Source organism: Vicugna pacos, chromosome 15 (genome assembly GCF_048564905.1).
Source record: "Vicugna pacos chromosome 15, VicPac4, whole genome shotgun sequence".
Classification (NCBI taxonomy): Eukaryota; Metazoa; Chordata; class Mammalia; order Artiodactyla; family Camelidae; genus Vicugna; species Vicugna pacos.
Window position 1 is genome coordinate 38360344 of NC_133001.1, and position 21251 is coordinate 38381594.

The 21251-nt window shown below is 46.3% G+C and overlaps 1 protein-coding gene, 1 long non-coding RNA gene and 1 other non-coding gene across 8 annotated transcripts in view; 2 read left to right on the plus strand and 1 right to left on the minus strand.

Annotated features, from left to right (window-relative positions):
• The window catches only part of LTBP1 (latent transforming growth factor beta binding protein 1), a 371985-nt gene extending 354435 nt beyond the window's left edge, over positions 1-17550 (minus strand). For 4 of the 6 annotated variants that reach the window (XM_072937941.1, XM_072937942.1, XM_072937940.1 and 1 more), the window contains exons 1-2: positions 16907-17549; positions 15802-15872 (exon numbers count right to left, since the gene is read on the minus strand). In XM_072937941.1, the coding sequence (XP_072794042.1) occupies positions 15802-15872; positions 16907-17373 (538 nt within the window). In that variant the 5' untranslated portion in view covers positions 17374-17549. Of the gene's footprint in view, positions 1-15801; positions 15873-16906 lie in introns of all 6 variants that reach the window. The other 2 variants (XM_072937938.1, XM_072937939.1) reach the window with 1 other exon arrangement.
• LOC116283540 (U6 spliceosomal RNA) lies at positions 10244-10349 on the plus strand. The gene has a single exon (XR_004193173.1). It is a non-coding gene; the product is annotated as a U6 spliceosomal RNA (small nuclear RNA).
• LOC140685746 (uncharacterized) lies at positions 17003-18597 on the plus strand. Its single transcript, XR_012059126.1, has 2 exons — positions 17003-17283; positions 17783-18597. It is a non-coding gene; the product is annotated as an uncharacterized lncRNA (long non-coding RNA).
• The last annotated feature ends 2654 nt before the right edge of the window (positions 18598-21251 follow it).

A 21251-nucleotide genomic window follows, 5' to 3' on the forward strand; every position in this document is an offset into this window, starting at 1 on the left:
AATCCCGCAACTCCAAGAGAGGACTTGAAGCTCCCTTTCCCATAGACACATCTCCAGGCACGGTAGCTGGGCTCTCAACTAGGCCAAGCACCACCCGTGGCCCCTGGACCGAGTTCTCCTATGAAGCAGTGGGGCGCAGAGAAGAAAAGGAACTAGATCTGGATCTGAAACCTGCTGTGAGAATTTAACCCTCCCAAACCTCAGCTCTTTCATCTGCAAAGTAGGTGTTAAGACGGTAGCTCAACACAGGCTTGTGCGTCTTCCCGGAAGGAATCCCTGTGGAGCAGTCAGCACAGTGCCTGGTCCAGCAAGGCCTCAGTGCGTACCCAGTGTCACTTGGAAATGGAAGACCCCGCATTAGAAACCCCAGCTTATGAAGATCCTTTGAGGACACCATTCGTACAAAAGTAGGAGGCGCTCTGGAGTTCCAGCTCGAAAACAGCTTTGCCTTTCTATGTTTTTATACTAACACTTACATCCATGCTAATTCAACAAAATTAAAGTGAGAGATCTTATCCAAAACACATGACTAATTATAGTTAACATTTACTTAAGGCTTTTCTTTCAAGTAAGTCTAAAATGTGTCTTACAGGTTATTATCAAACTCTAGGGAATAACAGGGTTTGTTTGTTTTTTTAATACTGCCTTTTTGTAGCGAGAAGTCATCAGAAGCCACAAGGCCTGGGGAAGTCACTTCTCTGCCCTTGGCCCTTACTCCCCTCCTCTGCAAATAAGAGGTTGAGAAAACATGAAAACATGACCCCAAAAGACCCCTTCCATTCTCCCATCCCAGTCCCACAGGCCCACAAGCCAAGCCCACTCCACAGGTGCAGCTGAGAAACTGCTCTCCTGTTTTGAAAAGCCATCAGCAAAGGAGATTCCACAAGATCACAAGATCAGAGACGCCCTTCAGAGCCATGCGTTCTACCACCAGCTGAGTGATGAAAAATGTCAGGAGAGATCAAAGGGGAACCTGAAATGTATTCAGATCCAAAAAAAGAGACTTGGCCAAAAGCACATGTGATATCAGTGGCAGAGTGGGATGATCACTTGCAATAAAGCAGAAGCAGACAGTCTTGTGCTTGTCCAGGTACACGTTGGACAGAAGATAAGCACTGATCCTCTTTGGACTAACATACGTAGCAACTCAGAGCTGTGGGTGAGGCCACCCTGTCACTGACACCACCTTGCAACATGGTAGATACCGTCTGTAAACAGCATCCGTGGAAAGAGTCCTTAGAGGACCTCTCGAGTGCCCCTGGTTAAAACCTAAAAACATAACAAATGTAAACTGTTGTCTTCATTATCCCCAAATCCCTCTCAATAAGAAAAAAACATTGTAAAGTAAATGGCTTAGAAGAAAACTATTCAGGACTCTCTGACAATCTGGTTTTTTGATTCAGTGATCCAATATAGGACTTGAATGAAAGGGAAGGATTATCAGAGGATGCTTCCGAGGCCCTGTGATTCATAATTTATTGTTCTTAAAATAAAATGTAATGCTGTCCACTTTGGCCATGGAACTTACCACAGGAATCTGCGATGGTGCCTTATTATTCCACTGCAATGGTATTCCTCCTCTTCAATAAAGACTTGTGGTTAAAGCAAATCCAAACCCTCCAAACTGGAAAACACCTTTTCCAGCCAAACTATCAGGTCAGCACCATCCATGAATAAAGAGTATTCCCACCAAAGAGACCCCCCAAGTCCAAATTCTCCCTATCCTCAACAGCCACTTCAAACAATTCCTACGCTAATATTCTCCCAAGGGAGAGCAACACCCTTCCTTCAAAGCCCCACTCCTGCAGGCTGGGAGCTACCTGAAGACACAACCACGCTTTATCCATATTTGCATCTCCAGTGTTGGGCAAGGGGCTGACGCGCAGACTGCGTTCACTAGGTGCTTGTTACACGGGTGAATGAGCCTTGGCTCTGGGCTGCTCTTCTGGCATCTGCACATTCTTCCTTACATCAATTTCCTATTGATATCTAACAAATTATCACCATGTCAATGGCTTAGAACAACACACAGTTATGATCTCACAGTTTCTATGAGTCAACAGTCTGGGCACAGATTAATTGGGTCCTTGCTTGAGGGTCTCACAAGGCTATAACCAAGGTGTTGGCAGGGCTGCAGTCTCATCTGAGGCTCAAGTGGGGAGGAATTTACTTCCAAGATCATTCAGGTTGTTGAGAGACTTCATTTCCTTGTGGCTGTTGGACTGAGGGCCCCAGCTCCATGCTGGCTCCCAGCTAGAGGCAGCCCACAGTTTCCTGCCACATGGCCCTCTGCATGCACAAGCCACAAGTCCAACAGGGCAGATTACTTTCTCCAAGCCAGCAAGAAGTCTCTCACCCCAGTCAGCTACGATGGAGTTGTATATATCATAACATCAAGGAAGTGACATTCCAGCACCTTCGGCATATTCTGCTGATTAGAAGCAAGTCACAGGTTCTTCCCACACTCAAGAAAAGGGAATTACACAAGGGTGTGACCCACTGGGGTTACCTTAGAGTGCGTCTGCCACACTCCTCGTGTTATGGCCATCTTGGCCTTTCCACTGGACTGTCAGGACCACCAAGCAGGGTCTTAACTGTCTTCTTAGCCCACAGCACAATGCCTTCTATATAGTAGGCACTTCATAAAAAGTTAGTAAATTAAAACATAAAATATAGTCCTCTAAGGACATACAGAGATAGCTCAGCTATAAAAACGATAATAGTTGTTATAGAAAAAGAAGGTGGAGGTGGTTACCCATACTAAGACCAAAGGAGTGAGAGCTAATTTTTTTAAATCCATTATTTTTAAGCCACTCCTCAAAATTTTAACACCGTTTTCTAGTTGTGGCCTTGCCTACATGATATTTAAACATTTGGATGAGTCATCAAAAGTAACATCCAGGTATTTGGAAATAACTACATGCTCGCATTGGGAACAAAAGAAAAAATATTTACTTTTCCCTAGGTATGTCTTACTACATAACTGATGATCCAAATAAGCTCCGCCCCCCCCCCCAAATTTCTACTTGGAGAAAAAGCAGGTATTTTTTACAGACCTAATTTTTCTTCAATACTCAGGTAAAGTGTTTTTGCACTCATTTATTCTGTAGAAAGGGAAAAAAAGATGTGTGATGGGGAAAACACTCCCTATTTTACACATCGAGCAAACCAACTCCTTCAGCACTTTCTACAAAGGCTCCTAGCCTTACAATCGGCAATTTCTTTGCTAAATACACATCTCATAAAAGTGTGTGTCATTGCTGAAATTCTTAACTGGGCTGTTTCCAAAGATCTGATGCATTCCTCCAGCAACTTCCAGGAATGAGTCAGCAGGACCCCAAGGAACGGCCAAGCAGCGCTGCCTTGTCCCTTCTCCATCTGAAAGTCCTCATTTACACACAAGAAAGCTTCGTTCCTTCCAACGCTGAGGGCATGTTCTGGACCAGAGCTTGCTCTTCATCTCACTTTTAAACTATCTGGGAAATGAGTAATGGCACATGCCCCCCCAGCGAGATGTCACATTCACTCCTATTCCTTTTATTAATTTTGTAATAACTTTCTCATCATTCCTTGCCTTTGACATCTTTGATTCCAGCGCACCCACTTTAAACCCAGGGTCCTCGAGCTTTGGTGTGGATCAGTCAGCTGGGTGCTTGTGAAAACGACGGTCATGGGCCCCCCCTCCAGTTTCAGTGTGGCAGTTCTTGGGTGAGGTCCCACAATCTGCATTTCTTACACATCCCATGGGGGGCTGCGGTGCAGAGGGGGGTCCAAGCACCACACAAAGTAGATAGATGTTACTTTGAAGAATATGAAGATGTGTGATTTCAGCATCGTCCACCGTAAAGAATACAGTACAACCTGGAAGGCCCTAAGGCACAAAACTCCCATTCACTAGACGGCAAAACAGCTTCTCCAGGTCTCCTCAGTGACTGCACACATCAGCCTGGGTGTCAGCGTGCATGACTGCACCTGATCAGATCCCAGCGTTCCCATCTGAGATGGGGGAACGGCTCCATTCCATGGGGAAGGGGGAGAAAACATAAGCTTCTAGTTTCCAAGGCCTGGAGTCCAAAGGAGCGGATTTCCTTCCCCCATGGGTGATCAACAGAAGGGGCAGGGGCCGTCAAAAGGAAAGGAGATGAGTTCAGCAAGAGCAGTGGTTCTCAAACCACAGCTGTATCTGCACCCCCTGGAAGCAGCGTTAAAACAGAGTGCTGGGCCCCAGCCTCAGAGTTTCTGATTCAGGAGTCCAGGTGGGGCCTGAGAATCTGCATTTCTAACAAGTTCCTTGGTGATGCTGCTGTCCAGAGACCATGTTTTGAGAACCACCAGGTCTGTGAAGTACCACTTAAGCAGTCTGTTATTATAGGAAGGAATGGGGCAATTTTACCAGCGAAACAGCCTCTAACACTCAACACTGAGCATAAAAAACCGTCACCCAGGAGGTTTGCTGTAGCAGACAGTCCCTCATAACAAAAGGAACCGCTTACCGACATAATCTTAGGGTCCACTGGGTTAAATGAATTTCAGCTGGTCTTTCCCTCAGAAACAAGCATGACCCCTTTCAACCACCACTATAAACTACAGAAAAATATAAAGACATCATTAAGAAGTCCATCAAAACCCCCAGTAGTGTTCAAGCAACAATCTCCTACGAAAATGGAAAACTTACTAATCAAGCAACCTTCCTGAGGGTCTACTGTATACGCAGAACCACCACGTAGGCCAACTTCCCACCGGATAAAAAGTTTACAACAAAAACAGGGTCCCTGCCTTTATTTTAACTGATCATCTGTATTATCTCACCTCCAATTTTGGACTAAAAACATAACCTTTTCCCTATTAAAAGAAGAAAGAAATTAAGCTTGCTCGAAAGAAGGATTCTTATCTCTGCGCTCTACTTTAAGGAAAATAAGGCAAATCACTTGTGTGTGGGAGCGGGGAATTAAGGTGAAGATTTAAGTATTTTTGCTTATTTTCAAACTAACTTCCAGGAGATGCCCCCTCCTGGATACCATAAACCATCGGTAAACAGGATGATCAATATTAAGACATGACACATAAGATCTGTGATCCTCCAAAACCCACTGAAGTACATTAAGCACTCTAATTTTCAAGACGAGAAATATACCAACACATTATAGAAAAAAATTTTCACCAACAATTGAAAATTTTTCACAAAACAGTAGAAAAACTTCATTAATAATATCATCCTGGGTTTATAGGGCTCTTTGGTGAAGCAAGTTCATAACCTCACTTTATTATCTTTACTACCAACCAAGTGGGAGGTGTAGCCAATGGGTGTTATCAACCCCACTTACAAACAGAATCGCCCAGCAGAGGCTGCCTTGGCACCTACCTCAGACTCATCCCACAGTTTGTAAGATGGGGTGGGGGGAAGCACTGAAAAAAACCTCCAAACAGCATTCAAATGTACTCCAAAAAATGTACACTCTTACTTTAACACATGCTAACCGTGCTCTGTGAACATTCTACCATTGCCAGATTGGGATTTTTATCTTTAAAGTTTTTTCAAGGGTCTAACCTTTTATTTTTTATTTAGCACCATGTGAAGATCCCCCCCTAATTTGCCTTTTAACACAGCAGCAGCCACAGCCTTTTCTTTTTCTGACCCTCCAACTCTCATCCTATGTCCGGGCCTCGTGGCTCCGGCGACAGTGCGGCTCCTGCCACAGCTCAGCAGAGGCATGGAGGCCCAATCCGCATGGGGCTGGTCTGGCCAGCTGGGTCCAATGCAGGCAGCGGGGCTACGACAATAATTTGTGTGTGGTCTTGGGTACTTCACTGTTCTATATGCAGTTTTTCTCATCAATAAAAAAATAGCAATAAAGGAGACTGAATTTTCGATTTGAAACATTCTTTTCCATGCCTTTCAAAGAAGTGCTGGAAAATACCAAATGCCATATTATGTTTATTCCTTATTAATAAAATCCACTTGCATTTATAAGTCCCCTATTTATGGCCTTTCACAGTCTACAAAACCTGACTGGGGAGCCAGCCCTGTCTCCCTGATCACCTATTACTCTAGACCTCACTGACAACCCAGCAAAACTCACTTCTGAGTCCCTGCACAGGGCCAGGCCTGTTCCCACTCCCGGGCCTCTTTGCTGTTCTCTTGGCCTAAAAGGCTCTTCCTCCAGACCCTTTCATATCACAGCTCTCATAAGTCACTTCCTTACAGAGCCCTGTCCTTACTACGCCCCCTCCTCCAGCCACCACGCTCTAGCCTATCATCCTATGTTATTTTCTTCATAGTACTTAACACCCACTGTGCGCCAGTACCTAGCACACAGGGGCTCGGTGAAAGTGCAACAAATGAATCCATTCATTCATTCAATCATTCCTTCCTTCCTTCCATAAAAGTCCACGTGCTTACTAGGTACTGAGATAGAAAGACAGCTGTGGTGCAGTCCCTGCCCTCACAGACAGAGTTCACATTCAAGCTGGGAAGCACACACATGTGGACACACGCACGACTGTGACACAATGTGGGAAATGTTAAGACAGAAGAGGATCTGCATGCCTGACAGTCACAAGAATGACCTGAATCAGGCTGGATGATGAACGGCCCTCTCCCTATTCATTTCATTCAGGCTGAAAAAAACCTCAGAGAACTTAAGTAACTGATCTGCTTGAACCTTCACAGCTACTGGCGGAGGCAGAAGTGCCCCAACTCTTGAACCAATGTAGTACATGATCCATCAAGGTGAGGTGGTATGTCTTAACTGATTTAAGTAGCTTTTACAATGAACTGTTTTGAAGATGCTAATTGTTAACAATCCACTTGATAGGGTGTTAAGACAAAATACACATGGGTGAAAGGATGGAGATTCTATTTTCACTTTGTAAGAACAATAATAAAATGAAGTAGTACCTGCAAGATTGAAAGTAAGATTGGAACTGCTTGATAATCCTATAAGAAATACAAACATTTTTAGGTCTACAAAGACAAAAGATCCTTATTATTGTATGTTCCTTATTTTATTATCCTATTTCCTCTAGTGGCTTTTTACGGGTTACATCTTATTTCCCCTGTGAAGATTCCCCCTTAATTCATTACCAAAATATCTCCGAAGGTTCTCCTCCAAACATTTAGTTCTCATCTTTGAATAAATGATCGGTAAAGTTGACCACATCAACTTAAGTTAAAAACACCTTCCTCCAATTTATCTTCCCACCCACTGACCAAACTCATCCTTCCTCTGGTCCAGCAAAATGGAGAGCATGTGTTCAAAAACCAGCCCATCCATCTCCTAATTTACAAAACACGACATTTTGCAAACTGTTTACTCATGTCCGTGCCAACAATATTACTCAAGCGTGGTGGAGTGGAAAAGCCACAGGGAATAGTGTCGTTGGCCAAGAGAAGTATTTGGGGATCTAAAATTACAGGGAAAATCATACAACATTCATTTTACTTAGTCCCAAATCTCTATCAGATGATGTTGAGCAAAAAGACTCTAAAATTGGCTGGGAGAAAGGAAAAGCTGTCTTAAAGTTTAAGCCATGCCAGGATAGCCTTCAGAGAGAAAGCAGGAGGAAACAAAATAAGGTGGTGTGCCCTGAAAAGCTGTCATAATACCCAGTGTCCGTCGGGCAAGGGATACGCACACAGGGAAAATAGTGGAAAGAAAACTGAAGGGGAATGATTGCCTGAAGGTGAGAGGAAACCAAAAAGGAAGTAGAGTTCTTTATGCAGTATTTGGAGGACAGTATTTACAACACTGATGCTGGTTCGATTCAACTTGACTCGATTCAGGTAGCATTTGTACTATGGCAAGGAACAGGGTCTGGGTATTTAAAGCGACACAGAAACCCTGCTTCTCCAGAGCTCACTAACGGGGGGGGGGGGGGGGGTGGCAGATACCTCTCCAACCTGGTCCAGCCATACCTAGAGCTAACAGTGAAATCAGAGAACCAGGGAGAGGGGAAGAGGGAGCCGTGATTTTCACCAGGGGAACCTAGAAACACCACGAGGGGTGTGTAAAAGGCTAGGGCACCCAGGAGGGGGCGGGCCTAAGCAGGCAAGCAGGAACCCCTGCGAGCTCGTATCTGTCAAACACTCCTGTGCGGGGGCAGGAAGAGGGGCGGGGGAGCTGCTCTCCAAGCACTTTTTGTGTATTACTTCATGTGGTCCCCTAGCAAGCCTCTGCACAGTGGTACAGACCATCATCACGTACCTGTGCTGTGAATGCGGTGACTCAGCCTTGCCCCAGCTCTCACAGTCCAAGGTTATGTTGTGAGGAAGTGTTGACAGAGTCAACATCAAGGTAGGTACCCTGTATTCTAACTCCAAAGACTGAACTTCTAACCATGGAGCTACACTGACTCTAGTTCAGGGCAAGCAAAACTGAGAGCCAATAAGGAAAGAAAGAGGAGGAAGGTAAAAAAAAAAAAAAGTGGGTAAAGTAGGGGAGTAACAGGCAGCATTTCCTTGTAAGCACACTGTCTTGGGTCTAAATGACACTGTGTGCAAAGATTCTCTGTACCCAACAGACTGTGCCTACATGAAATGTTCAATCCTTAATAATACACTAGGCAAATTCACAGGCGCACATGAGCATACACAAATACAGCCCTCATGTATTTTTCCATTAGTACCAAAACAACCAATTTGTGTTACATCAACAAATTATGTACTATTTTCCCTCCCCTAGAAAGACAGGAAATATCATTAGTAAAAAGTGCAGTCAGAACAAGATAAGACCATAGTCCTTCTCTTATCTATAAATCATTGGGCTTAATTATATCAGGGAACTTTTAAAAACATGATCCTGATGGGTAGCTGTTGGATATATTATTTTCCACATTTTCCTGTAGCTAAAATATTTTATAATTAAAAATAAAATATTGGAAAAAAATACCCAAAATGTTCCAAAGTGTTTAAACTTTTTAAAAAACAACTATGTATCAATAATAATTTGCAAATTTCCAACTCTTATAAAAATACATATATTTATCATTCAACTAAGGAAAACTGGGTGTAATAACCCCCTATGCAGCCATTTTTGTCCGTACTATTCAAAACTGAGCTAAAGAAATGTTTTCAAAGGCCTCCCACCTTGAGAAGTTTCAAAATTGCAAAATGCTGGGCTCGGCCTTCAGATTCCCACACAAAGGGTCATAAACACTGACCAGGACAGGGCTCCTTCTGGATCACTGTTTCTCGAAACGTAGGCCACCTCCATCACCTGGGGTGCTTATCAAGTAAACACCCCGGAGAGTCTGACTCAAGAAGTTAGTTTAACAAACTTCCCCAGCGATCGGCTGCACAATCACATTTAAGATCCACCAATCTAGAATCTCTTTAAAGCACACCGAGTGGCCAGAGATAAAACCAAAATCACCTGAAGCCAGTTCTCTACATTTCCTACTCCCTGGAGCAGCCACACCACCTGCATTAAGGAAGGAGCCACATTAAATCCACAGTCACAGACTCTGTGGGAGGGAGAGGTCCAACCAAGCCTCCACCCACTCATCCTAGGCTCATTGCTAGGGAATCCCTAAGTGTCCCAGGGGTGGCCCAGCTCTGAGTAGCCCACTTCTCAAGTCCACCGGCAGAGCACCTATAGGCTTTTGTTATGAGTTGAATGGTGCCCCACCCCCAGAAAAAAATATATTGGAGTCCTGATCACCAGTACATTACTAGGTGACCTTATTTGGAGACAGGGCCTTTACAGAGGCCATCAAGTTAAAATGAGGTCATTAGGCTGGGCCCTAATCCAACAGGACTGGTATCCTTATAAAAAGGGGGAATTTGGACACAAAGATAGACACGCACTGAGGAAAACTGATATGAAGAAACACAAAGAGAAGACGGCCTTCTGCTGGCCAGCAAGAGAGGCCTGGAAAAGATCCTCCCTGTTCAACACCTTGATATTGGACTTCCAGCCTCCAGAACTCTGAGACAACAAATTTCTGTTGTTTTAAGCCACCCAGATGGTGGGTCTTTGTTAGGGGGTTGGGAAAACACAGTGAACTGAGGCAGCAAAAGCTAAGCCAAAGCAGCGCTGTCAGAAGAGTTAAGACCAAGGCCTCAAGAGAGAACTTCACGGCACTGGACGTCCAGGAAGCCTAGGGCGGTAGAAAGAACAATAAACCAAGAGCTACAGCACTGGGGTAGGGTCTGAGCCCTGCCTCCTATTTTAAAAGGAGGTAATACATAGTGCGTGCCTGGTCAACACCTGCAGGGCATGAAGATCAAGAAAATGCTCCCCACTTCTGGCTTCGGCAGCACACGTACCTATACTGGAATGCTACACAGAAGATTAGCAAGACCCCTGTGCAGGGATGACACGCAAATTCATGAAGCAGTCATATTTTTTTAATTTTTTTTTTTTTAAAGAAAGAGAATGCCCTCCGCATGCTCTAAAGCACTGCACCGATTACCCTCATCCCATCAGCGACTCCTCAGCCTTGGATCTGATCTTGGTCAGTGTTACAAGAGTGGTGACACCTCCCTAGCACTCCAAGTCTCCCTGCTCATTGCTTGGAAGGGCTTGGAAACAAAATCTGCATTTCAGGAAAATATAACTTGAGCTCCACAAACATGTTTGAGTATGTTTGGAATATCCAAGACAACAAATGACAGGGTCAGAAACAGCAAACTCCGGCGGTGGCCAAAGGTCCTGTCAACAAGATGGCTTCCTAAGGGCCCAGGGATCACCGGGCAGAGAACACTGCCCCAAAGCAGGCCAGGGAGGGGCAGGCGGTGTGCTCAGGCTGGCCCAGGGGCTGGAGGGCTTCACAGTGAAGGTTTAAGTACGATCGTCGCACAGAATTTATGGTTCCTAAATGTTTGTTTTAACCAGTGCTGAGAACACATATTTGACCCACTGTGAACTTGACCTCTGGGTCCTTCTCCCTTCGCCGGGCTGTCTGTGCCACATGACAAGGTTTTCCAGCAGACCCTCCCGCCTCTGCTCCCAGCGCTGGGGCTGCGGCGGCCCTCCCAGCAGCTGCCATGGTAAACTCACTGCAGATCTACTGGTGAAGCAGCTGTCAATGGCCATAGCAGGCACACAAAAAACGTGTGATCATTCTGGGCCCGACTCCCAAGCCCGGATAGCACGACGCTGAGCCGGGAGGGACAGGAGATGGCCCGAAAGGCCTCTGTCACCTGGAACTCCAGCCACATTTCACACTCGCGGACGATGCCCTCTACTGCAACTTCTCTGAGCACCAAGGGCAGACGTGACTATGTCTCCCCTGTATATAATTAAGGAAAATGTCTAGGGTTGGCTTTTTTTCTTTTTTTCCCCAAAGCAGTGTGGGCTGAATGCCAGTGGAAAAGCAATGGAATATCGATTTTCTGTTTCTTGCTAAGGAGAGAACAAGTCATTTGATGTGCCATGAGTTAAGTGAGTAAAAACAGACCCTGCACTCCTTACAGCTGGCTGCATTTCTCCTCTATTCATAGACCCTGGCACATGGTGAAAGCTAAACAGATATCCATTAAATAAATGAAAGAACCATCCATGCATTCAGGGAGGGCCTGCAATGTGCCAGGTATCCGCTTTGGATTCAGATCTGCCATCTTTCCTGTTCCATCCACCTCGTCCTGCCAACCCGGCCTCACTCTCATCTCGCGTTTATTCTTTTGTGTTGTCTGTTCTCAAGTCCAGTCTCCTCTTTAAAGCTGAGCCCACTGGCAATGTCTCTCTCTGGCCCGCACTTACCCTGAGAGGGGGACAAAAAGATTGGAAGAACAAAGGTTGGTGGGCCCAGTTTGGACAGAGGAGAAAAAATGCAAAAATGGAGAGAGACAAAAATGTTACCACCCTCTCAATAAATGTTAACCTTTTGGAAAGAGAACAAATATGGTGTCATCTCCTTTGCCCAAAATGGACATCACTATCAGTGGATACTCCATGTTAGTAACTAAAATGACATACCTCGGGCTGTGATTTTAACTCCCAGAGATCCACACACTGACAGTGTCTGGAAAAGCAGCATTAATATGCAACTGGTCACCTCTACACAGAGGCTGGGTGGCTCAGGCCCCCAGGGCCGCCATTGCGGCTGCCCACATCCATTCTCCATCCCCAGGGGGCTGCCGCTGCCTGTGTCACATCTCTCTGATTGGCAGTTTAAGGTTCACTAAATCTTCAGTCTTCAGAAGCATTTGCCCGTGGCTCATTTCAATGACGTTTCAATCAACTAACAACAATCCAGTCTGCCTCTAAGGGGCACCTTGTTTTCATCACTGGATTAAGCAAACTGAACAACATAAACGTATCCTATCTCTTTTGCGAAATATTTTTTGGATCAACTGGAAAACAGCCTATATAAGCTGAAATTCTTCAGCTAAATCCGTTCAATTATTCTCAAAAATAGAAAGACAATTAGAAGGCATCCTGGGTGATAGACTTCCGTGCACGTACATGTTTTATGATGACTTCTATCTTAACGGGGAGCTGCATGTCAATGTGCTGTTGGTTCCTGCGTTTGTCAGTGCAGTAAGCCATACGCAAGTGCAATCGTTCAATCTCAGCATAATAAGGAAGTGAGAGAGGTAAGAGACCACAAATCAATGTCTTTTGCAACCTCGGTTTCACTAGTATTTACCGAAGCAGCTACAGTCACAACAATTGGTGTCAGGATCTTTTCCATTCAATTTATGAATACCGTAGGGGAGTATTTTCTGTCTAAACAGCAAGCTTTACACAAAGAGAATTAGAGACCCACAAATAACCTAATATTTAGTCTCTTTTAAGGTTCTTTTAAAATAAATCATTCTGGGGTACAGAACAATCCAAACGACTTTCTTTCTTTCTTCTTTCCTGTTAATCAAAGCCAGGCAGGATGGAAGTCATCGGCTTTTTCACTTATTCCTTGTTTTATTCATCTATATTGAGGTATAAATGACATATAAAAATTGTATATATTTAAGGTATATGATGATGTTTTGATACATGCACACATTGTGAAATAAGCATCACAATCAAGCTAATAAACACACCCATCACTACACAGTTAACTTATTTTTTGTGGTAGGAAGACTAAGATCTACCCTCCGAGGAAACTTTAAGTAAACAGTGCAGTACTGTTAACTATAGTCACTCCGCTATACATTAGATCTGCAGAACTTCTCCATCTTGAGGGACTGAAACTTTGTACCCTCAACCAGTATCTCATCTCCCCCTTCCCCAGCCCTAAACTACTTTAAAGCTATAATATGGAAAGGGATCCATCCACGTGTGCATTATTTGGAAAGAAGACGATGACAATAGCTGGGGAAACATACACAGAGAAAGAAAATCAAGTAACAGAAAAACAAGACAGGATTTACTTGGCTTAAAGATTTACTTTAAGAATCTTCCTGGTTTCACCAAGGCTTTCACACCTACCATTCTCTTTCACTTGGTATCTGCAACTATCCTGCAAAGCAGTCAAGATTTTAGCACAGTCATTTCAGGATGGGAAAAGATAGGGTCAGAGAGGTCAAATGAATTCCCTAGAGCCACACAGCTAGTGAAGGCTTGAGGATTTAAAGTCAGGTCTCTGACCCCAAGGCCAGGGGTCTTCCCTGATGTCACACCGCTCAGCCATGGACACGAGTTTCAGGCATCAGTGGTCACCCCGGCTGTCCTGTGTGAAGGCATAAGGCTCCCTCATCTCTCTGACTCTGCCAGACAAAACAAGTCTCCCACTGAAACATATCCATCAAGTAGACACATTACTTTAGACTGACTCTCACTTAAAAAAAAAACACACAATCACTCCTAAAAGGGTTTGTGATTTAAGTGCCTAGCATTTGGATCTGAACTAATTATCAGCTTGGACAGAACTGGAAGGCTAACCTTTTGAGTGCTGAAAAAAATCACCTGATGGGAGCGTAATGCTGCACTGATTGCTTAGATCCTGGTGCTGTCCAAGGGCTGCCTTCCAGAAGCTGGAAGGATAACTTGACCCAAAAGCTGGAAGCATTTGTTCTCGGTATTATGAGACTAAATCAACATAGCAACTTCCTCTGGAACCCTGTAGTAACTTCACCCCTAAATTTTCTGACCGGTAGCCTTCTGCAGCCTCCCTCTTTCTGGGTCTCCAGCTGGCTAGACCTAGGCACACTCACACCTTTGCCTCTATCACCCAGAGAAGGAGGAAGGCATAAGGCAATTCCTCAGGATCAAGAGAGCATCTTTGGATTCCCAAATCCTCAGACAAGCTAAGAATGGGGAACTACTCTCTTTTCAGAGACAGCACTCAACTGCATTTGCCAAATAAGCCTGCAACCGAGCAGGACCCTGTGGGGCTTTCCAGAGTCAGACCCCCTCCCTCATATCCTCTGCTGTAGCTCCTCTCTGAAGTACTCAGATAACAGTATCTTAAAAATTCTTAACACATTCTCTAACGGGCAGCAAGGAGCACCCGCCCACTGTCTATAAAAACCTGCTCTGTATTTTTTAATCTTGACATGGCAATATTCCCCTTTACTCAGCAGTGGCGCTGTCATGGATGGGCTGTCTTCATGTAACGGGCAAAACATATCATATCAGGTTTTGAGCAGGAGTTACTAAAGGGAGGAGAGGGTGTGTAATTTGAACTGAGCAATTGTAAATTCAGGAAAACGCGGTGCACTATTGTCAAGTGTAATCAAAGAAGTGAAGAATTATGGCTTAATCTAAAGTGCTTACAACCCTGAGCATTTCTGATCTAGTGGTTTGAGTTCCGTAATGAGGAGGCTGATTAGTGAGTTCATGTCTGCCATTACTCCTTGATCACAGTCAAAGTATAACCCATCTGGACATTGCTTTTTACAAAATTAAAGCCACTATGCCAAAGCCCTGTCTCTTTCGAGGACTGAAGGCATTTTTCAACAAGCAAGTTCACCAGAACGACTGTACGAGGAAAAAATTTTTTTAACTCATCCACCAGTATTTTGAAATCCAAACCATATTCAGACAAATTGCTAAATTTGACTCATTATACTGAATACTAATAAGCAGCGAAAATTTTGGACATTTCCAATCCCCATGTTTATGGTTCCAGCTCTATGCAAAAAACACCTAAGACTGCTTAACTTTTTCTGAGTAGAAGTAAAATTTCTTTCTTTCCAATTAGCACCAGATAGAATTAACTTGTCAAGAGGACCTTCAAAGTACATTTCAATTTAATCTTTAATTTCACAATGCACAGGGGAACTCTTTTCTGATGCTCTCAAATCTGTATGTGTCATTAATACATTTTTCAAAGCACTGCTAAGCACATGTATTACCTAGAGAAGCACTGCAGGAAAATCCACCTGTCAGCTCCAGAGAGCAGTAGAGTGGTGACCTCCACTCAGGAAACAGTCAGGCCTCAAGGAAGACTGTCGGTTGCTATTCTCAGAAAGCTTTAACACTATTTATGTTTTATTCCAGAACAGGGCTTCCTACCACCCCTTCCCCTCCTGCTATCAACATAAAGAATGTTTTTCACTTGTCAATACCCATGTTTCAATTAATTGATTGGTTCTTCCAGTGGGAATTTTTTCCCTAGCCCCAGATTCACAGGTGTTAACAGCGTAATTAATACCACGGTTGGATGCAGGGGAATCTCGGATGCACGGCACAGTTTTGTACAATATATTGCTGCCGGCACTGAGACCATTACCCTAGCGCAGCCCTTCCTGAGTGGCGATGAAGGCTGCAGATAACCAGGTGGACTGCACTGCAGACAGCATTTGCTGTCTTCAGGGCAGCATTAGCCTCTTCAAGTGACCCCTGTGGCAACTGCCCCATGTGGACAGCCCCACCTCGCCTACTATGCAGGGCTGCTGTGAACACAGAAACTTACGTTTGGTGCACCTCTGGGAGCCAGGGGCCTTACTCCAGCCGTGGCAGCACTGCCCTCCACAGACATTGACCCTGAAACAAAGCAAGAACCCTGAGTCCAGCAGCAGCAACACTCTCTTTCAGGGAACCCAAGCCTCCAAGGGGTTCCTGTAACTCCAGCCTCCTGGCTTCCAGAGAGTCCTAACAGGTACCTAGGATGCCCAACCCAAAGCTGCCCAAGTAGGAGGGTAGAGACGGCAGATCACAGAAGGATGGGAGAACCAAAACCTGCATAAATAACCTAGACCTACACAGGAGGGGGGAACAAGGTCCAAATAAATGGTTTTCTTAACTCCAAAAGTAAAGTACAGCCAAAGGTAATTTGTGTATTATTTGCTCCTACATTTCAAATTGAATCTGAGTTTTGAGAGAAGTGTCCAAACACGGGTGAGCTCACAACGCCGGGAACCACCCCCAAAGAAGAAAAAAATAAATAAGCAAAACAAGCTTTTCCCCCACACCCTCAACCTGTGATTAACGGGGGGGAGGGGGGATGTTTATGAAAGTCCAATAACAAACTATCCAACTGAAACTCCTGTCAATGCAAAGACATCCCGCCCTGGAAAGCCGACCCCACAGGTGCAGGGAAGCCAAGCCCACAATTACTAGGATGCTGAAAACTCGAGGTCACAGAACGGGAGCTGAATCGTTACAGACAGCTCTCCTCCAAACGTTTTTTATACTAGCTCAAAAAAAAATTAAACTGAGTTGCAAAGAGAAGTTTAATTGATGCCGAGGGATTAAGTTGTAGTGACTTCATGTTTACGCCCATCTTCTAGGAGTAGTTCGGTTTGCGCAGAGGAGGTTACGCCCCAGGCAGAAATGCCTTTTGTGTTTACCCGCAGCTCAGTAACAATGCGGTCGGAGTTTATCCTCAGTTTCCCGGCTTCCCCGCACTCCGCTCTTCCCGCAGTGCTCGCAGCCAGGCCGGCAGAGGCGGGCGGGAAGCCGACCGCAGACCCACGGCGCCCGACGCCAGCGGCCACCACGGGGCTCCCAGGGGCCCCGACCCCGCGTGTCCCCGCGCGGGCGGCGCGCGCGAGCAAGGAGGGAGGGTGTGGGCTTACCCCTGCAGCTGCTGCTTCTGGTGAACCTGCAGCCTCGAGCCCCCGCCGCTCTGGGTCTCCTGCGGCACTTTCGAGCGCACCGCTTGCCTGCCTTGTTTGGCGAACGGGGCGGCCGCCGGCTGACCGCCGGGCTTGGGGTGGAGCTGCCCGCCGGGGCCCCCGAGACGCGCCGGCTCCGGCGGCGGAGGTGCCGGCCGGAGCCCCTGCAGGGCCGCGCCGCCGGGCGGGCTGGTGCGCCGCGTCCGCTCCGAGGGGGTCCCGGCGCCCGCCGAGCTGCGGCTGTACCTGGCGTTGAGCGCGACGTTGAAGGTCCGCGGGCGCGAGGGCCCGCCCAGGGGTAAGGCGCCCGCCGCCAGGCCGGGGCCCGGACGCACCACGTAGGTTATCCTCCGCACCCGGCCGTGCGCCGACGACGCAAGCAGCCCTGCCCAGAGCAGGAGCCCCCACCTGAGCCAGGCCCCCGCCATCGCGGGCCCCGGCCGGCGCCCTGGTCCCCGCCCCCGGCCGTGCGGCTCGCCCGGTGCGGCCGCCTGCGCGCGCTCAGGCTCCTCCAAGAGCGGCCGGGAGCCCGGGAAAGGCGGGGAGGAGGAAAACTCGGCTGCAGGAGAGGAAGTTCTGCGGGCAGCTGAGCGGCCCCAGACCCCAGCCGAAAGCGGCGGAGAGGAGGGGGCGGGGTGGGGGTGGGGAATGCGGGGCCCGGGAGGGGAGGGGCGAGGGGCGCGGGCTGCGCAAGGTGAGACTCGCTTCTCTCGCCGTTGGCCCAAGGGGCGCCGCGCCCGGGACCTGACGAGAGTAGACGAGGGCGGGTGTGAGCGCGCGGGACGCTCGGCGGCAGCCCGGGCTGCAAAGTCTTTTAAAAAGTTTCTCTCGCCGTAGAACCGAGTGTCAGATCTGAACAGCCAATCTCCGGCAGACGTGACGTCAGGCAGTAAATCCTAATTGGGGAAAGCGTGAGATGAGCCCGAGAACGCGCCGCCACCCTCCACATCCACACAGATGGCTACTGAGGGTCAACAAGACAGAGGTCCCCGCTCCTCGGCCCCGTGTCCCAGGAAAGTATAAAGAGCTTGGCAAACTCACTGAACGGGCCTTTCCTTCTAGAAGCCCCCACAGGACTCACTTGATACTGTTTGGAAGGCATTTCTAGTCATTTTCTTATCCATGTGTGCTCGGATACGTGCTGCGGGTACTGGATTAAAATATCAGACCGGGCTCCAGAAAGGACTGCTCGGGATGCGCCGAACTGTCCATTGGGAAAGTTTTTAGATAGTTCTCTTTGGGGTTGTATACTCCGCGTGACTGCTTGTGGCTGTGCAGCTTCTGGTACCCTTCTCCTGGCTTGGCATGTACCAGGGCGGGCAGCAGGGGGCGCTCGCGTAGACGGGAAAAACCTCAACAGGAATCACCCCTAGAGGCAACCCTACTCTTGGTGAAAAGGCCTTTAGGATAGGAATACAGGGTTCAGGATCCATGACAACGCTAAGCCAGTATTAGTATTTTTTTTTTTAAGTCACATCAGTTCCCTGGACCTAAAGGAAAGGATCACTCAATGGAGATGACCCAAAGTCACATTAACGGAAAAGCAGAATGTCCCAGGGGACAGAGTCCCTGAGGTAACAGTGCTTTGGGGGGAAAACCATGAAAAAATAATATATTTACTTTTAGCATTTGAATTAAATACAATGCCTCCAGCAGAGTGCACAATTTTATTACATGAAAGTAATAGAAAACCCATGGTCAGAGCAGTCTGTTTTTTAAACAGCCACTTGACTAAAAATGATGGTCTGCTCCCAAGGCTTTGGTTGTTCGTATTCATATTTGTGGCTTATCCTTTTTATTTTGTTGTCTGCCAGCACTGGTGAGTAGACAGTTGGTAGCAGGTGATAATGGTTTAAGAAGAATTAATGGAAAATAACTTCAAGTTGAGGAAACTTAATCCCTTAATCTATTTTTTCTGTACATTGGAGAAAGACATCCAGTATTTGATTTGGCAGGAGAGAACCTCTGTCCATCTGCCTGAGCAACAGCTTCATGTGAGAACATACTTTGAGAGCCACAGCATCTGGCCGGAGGCAGAGACCTCAGTTCAATTCTAACACTACGGCTAAGTAGCTGAAAGACCACAAGCAGCTCACCTCGCCTCTCTGAACCTCAGCTTCCTCCTCCATAGCCTGGAGGAGTTGGATTAAAAGTCCCTTCCAGCCCTAAGAGTCTGTGGCTCTAAGAACATCCGGGTCCCTGTGGACAAGATGCGTGAGGTCACTCAAGGTCAGTCTCTGAGCCAGGCCAAAGGGAACCAGCTGAGAAGATTGAGGAAGGAGGGTGAGTGAAGAAACTGCCTCCCAGCTTGGGGTTCTGTAGGAAGGACACAGCACAAACTAATAAATATCCACCAAGAGCTACTCTGAGGCAAGCAGAGAGGCTGACCCTCTGCATATACAGAGCATCACAGGCACAACCTTTTTGTTCTGGAGAAAACTCCTATCTGGTTAGGGAGACAAAATGTAAATAAATGAAAGCTTTTAAAAAGATAAATGGGGGAGGGCACAGCTCTGTGGTAAAGTGCATGCTTAGCATGCGTGAGGTCCTGGGTTCAATCTCCAGTACCTCTATTTAAATAAATAGATAAAACTAATTACTACCCCCCAAAAAAAGTTTAAAAGAAAAAAGTAAGTTTTAAGAAGTAAAATAAAAAGATAAATACATAAAGCAATACTTTGAGATAGTAACAGAACACTCACAAGACAGGATCTGACTTGTGAGAGAGGCCAGTGTCACAGTACAACCCATAATTCTTTGTCATCTCATAGAGAATTCATAACATGTAGGGAAAACATTTCCTCAAATCAGTCCACAGAAATTTTCACCTCTCAGGTAGGGATTAGAGAACAGCCCTTGATGTGGATGGAGGAGGGGTTGTCTAGAAGCATTAACTCCATTCCACTAACTCCAAGAGCCAGGACTGGAAAGAAGAGATGTCAGACAGGCGAAAGCCAGGAAACAGTGAAGGACAGCATCACCAAAGGACCAGACCAGTCTGTGGTGGTGGGTGAGCTGTTCCTGTAAGTCACTCCAGGACCCAGATGGACGGACAACATCCGTTAGAGCCTGTTTTGGTCAATGAGAGGCAGCAGCCTGCAGAGGGCAGAGCCTGGACAGGGAGCTGGAGGGCTGGGCTTGAGCGTGGCGTGGCTGCTTCACTTCCCATGGGAACCTGAACAAGTCATTTCACTGATCTGAGCCTGTTTCCAGAGGCTGTGGGGATCAACCCAAGGTCCTCCCTTTTGGGGAGAGCGACGCCCTTAACCATGCTCTCTGGCTCTGCAGAAAAATGTTTTAAAAGATACAATACAACCTTCCTTCCTTTTGACCCACTGCAAAGCAGACGTGGGTATTTCACCCCAGACTTCAGTCTGATTAACCACCTGACTTGTGACAGATTCGGGTATATCACAATCAGATCGTCTCTGAAATACAACCACAGGAAGACTCTCTAGTGTAAATGTTAATCCCATCTGTAAATGATCCATATATGTTTGTATACATGTGTGTACACACGGCCATTAATGTGGTAACGTACATATAAGCAAGTAGCCCCACTCTAGTCAGGAAACTCTAGCCAAGTCACAGTTTTTCCACATCAGTCTCTTGCTGTTTACGTAACTAGCAAGATAATCCTTGAAATGTATGTTGTGCACCGTGCGTACTATCGTATGAGATGGTCACACATTGAAAACCCTGAACGCACTATGATTCTGAAAGCGAAAGCCTTGTTTCTGTCAGGCACGTGGACCAGCCTTTGCAAAGTCTAGACTCAGTTTAATGCCAAGCCCCCTAGTGTGTTCAAGGTCCATTTATATTGGAAGTACACAACTTCGTGGTTCAAAAAACAAGTCTTTAAAGATCTCATAAAACTTCTTGGACTTCAGATGGTTTTTACAAAACAATACTCAGATGAGCTAAGTGTAAATGAATCAGAAAAGAGGATTATGTTGCCCATAAAAACTCATGGGTTTGAGGATTAGGGGAAGAAAGGAAGGCTGGCAAATGCCAAACTTTTAAAGCACTTTGAAACCATTAGTCAAGTTCAGAATGCAGCCAGGTTCCCTCCCCCTTACACTTTATGAGTTTTGTCATTGAAAATCTTTCCTACATTTAAGATCAGCTACAAATCAAATTTAGTGGCTGTCTGTGATCAGAACCCCTTCCACCCACGTTTTCTTCCAATCAAGGATTTCATGGTGCCTCCCTCAACCCTCTTCTAATTTCAAGAAATTCTTAGAGAGGGGAGAAGGGAAAGAGAGAAGTGGGTAGTCAGGGAGCTGAAGAGAAAGGAGAGTGAAAG